Here is a 1,623-nt window from a genome sequence, read left to right on the forward strand (position 1 = left end):
AGCATCTGTCACACTGCATTACAATTGCTTGGACATCACACAACAGATTAGCAAAATGGTTAAAAGTATAGATTTTGGTTCCAGAGTCCTAGATTTCATTTCTAATCTCAGCAAGGGATACAACTTCTTATGCCTGGGGTTTTTTTTTTTTCCACCTGTCAAATGGAGGTAAGATAGCACCTACCACCTGAGTTGGCACAAAGAACCTCAGTGTAAAACTTAGAACAGCCACTCAAAATATCGGAGTTACTCTCCTTCTTTGTGTTATTGTTGTTTTCTGATTCCTATATCATGTAGGAAGATTAGGTGTTTCTCAAAAGCAGGAACATTATTATATTCCTTTTTGCACCCCCCATCATCCTCTAATGAACAGACCAAGGGTCTATAGACACTGGAGTACGTGATCCCTTTAATTGCAGCGGCACCTTGTATGGTACCTCTGATCTCAGCATCATCACATTGAAATCTAATCAGGACAAACTTGTGAAGTTACTACCAGCATCCCCATTTTATAAGGAGGAAACTGAAGAGGAGACAAAAGTTCAAGGTCCACACTGCTGTGAAGTGGCCTCGGCCCCAAGTCCAGCTCCAAGCTCCGCAGAGGAAGAGCCAGCTGCAGGGGCTGGCGGGCGAGTTTATCATCTCTGACCCAGGCTCCCCCTCCATCCTTCTGTATCCTTTATCCTGCCAAGAACAGGGACGTTATGGAGTGGGAAGACTGCAGAAAAGGTGAAGTCCCCATTCATGCTGGGGCACTGATTCAGGAAAAGGCGTGAGCAGGAGGAGGCTGGCTAGTACAAGATGTCCTCAGCCGTGACCGTGGCCTCCTCCATCTTGGTCTTGATCTCAGGCAGGGGAATTTGACTGATGGCCACCACTACCAAGTTGGCGGCGTGGGCCGAAGCGCTGGCCACGCAGATCCAGAAGGACTCTTCGTACCGCTCCTCTACCACCACGAACCGGAAAAGCCTCTCCTGGAAGTTGGCGATGCGCCCCGTCAGGTCGTGAAATTTCACAGCGGCCACGAAGCTGGCCATGGCCAGAGCCACCACTGCACCTGAAACCCAGGAGAGGCCGTCACCCCTGCGCCCGGGCTCTGTGCCAGTGGCCTTTCTGTGCTGCCTAACAAACTCGCTTTGGGATCAAAGAACATCAGGCCAACACGAATTTAAATTTGCATTAAAAAATAGCAGATAATCCACACACTTTAAAGGCCAGAGGCAAGCTTATGTGGGAATATATGCTTTATGTCAGGTGGACTCTGAATCCCAACCCAATTTTTTCCCCTTCCCCAGGACCAATTGACTAGCCTCCCTTCCCTCAGGGACCTCACACTCTATCCCTGAGCTACACCCCAGCCCTCCCCCCTTTTATTTGGTACTGGGGATGGAACCCAGGGGCATTGTACTTCCGAGCTACCATCTCCAGCCCTATTTTTTTTTATTCTTTATTTTGAAACAGAGTCTCAATGAGTTGCAAAGAGCCTCACTAAGCAGCTGAGGCTGTGATCCTCCTGTCTCAGCCTCCCAAATGCTGGGATTACAAGTGTGTGCCACCACACCAGGCTAGCCCTTTTTTATTTCGAGGCAGTCTCTTACTAAGCTGCCCAGGTTGGCCTTGAAC

The 1,623-nt window shown here is 49.0% G+C and overlaps 1 protein-coding gene across 1 annotated transcript in view; it reads right to left on the minus strand.

Annotated features, from left to right (window-relative positions):
* Positions 1 to 791: 791 nt before the first annotated feature.
* CLRN2 (clarin 2) overlaps positions 792 to 1,623 on the minus strand; it is a gene marked incomplete at both ends in the record, with an annotated part of 13,330 nt that continues 12,498 nt past the window's right edge. Inside the window, one exon of the mRNA XM_080697933.1 lies at positions 792 to 1,057. Within this exon, the coding sequence (XP_080554059.1) occupies positions 792 to 1,057 (266 nt within the window). The remainder of the gene's footprint in view (positions 1,058 to 1,623) is intronic.

The sequence above is a fragment of the Muscardinus avellanarius genome, assembly GCF_963383645.1.
Source record: "Muscardinus avellanarius genome assembly, chromosome: 6".
In the NCBI taxonomy this organism is placed as follows: domain Eukaryota; kingdom Metazoa; phylum Chordata; class Mammalia; order Rodentia; family Gliridae; genus Muscardinus; species Muscardinus avellanarius.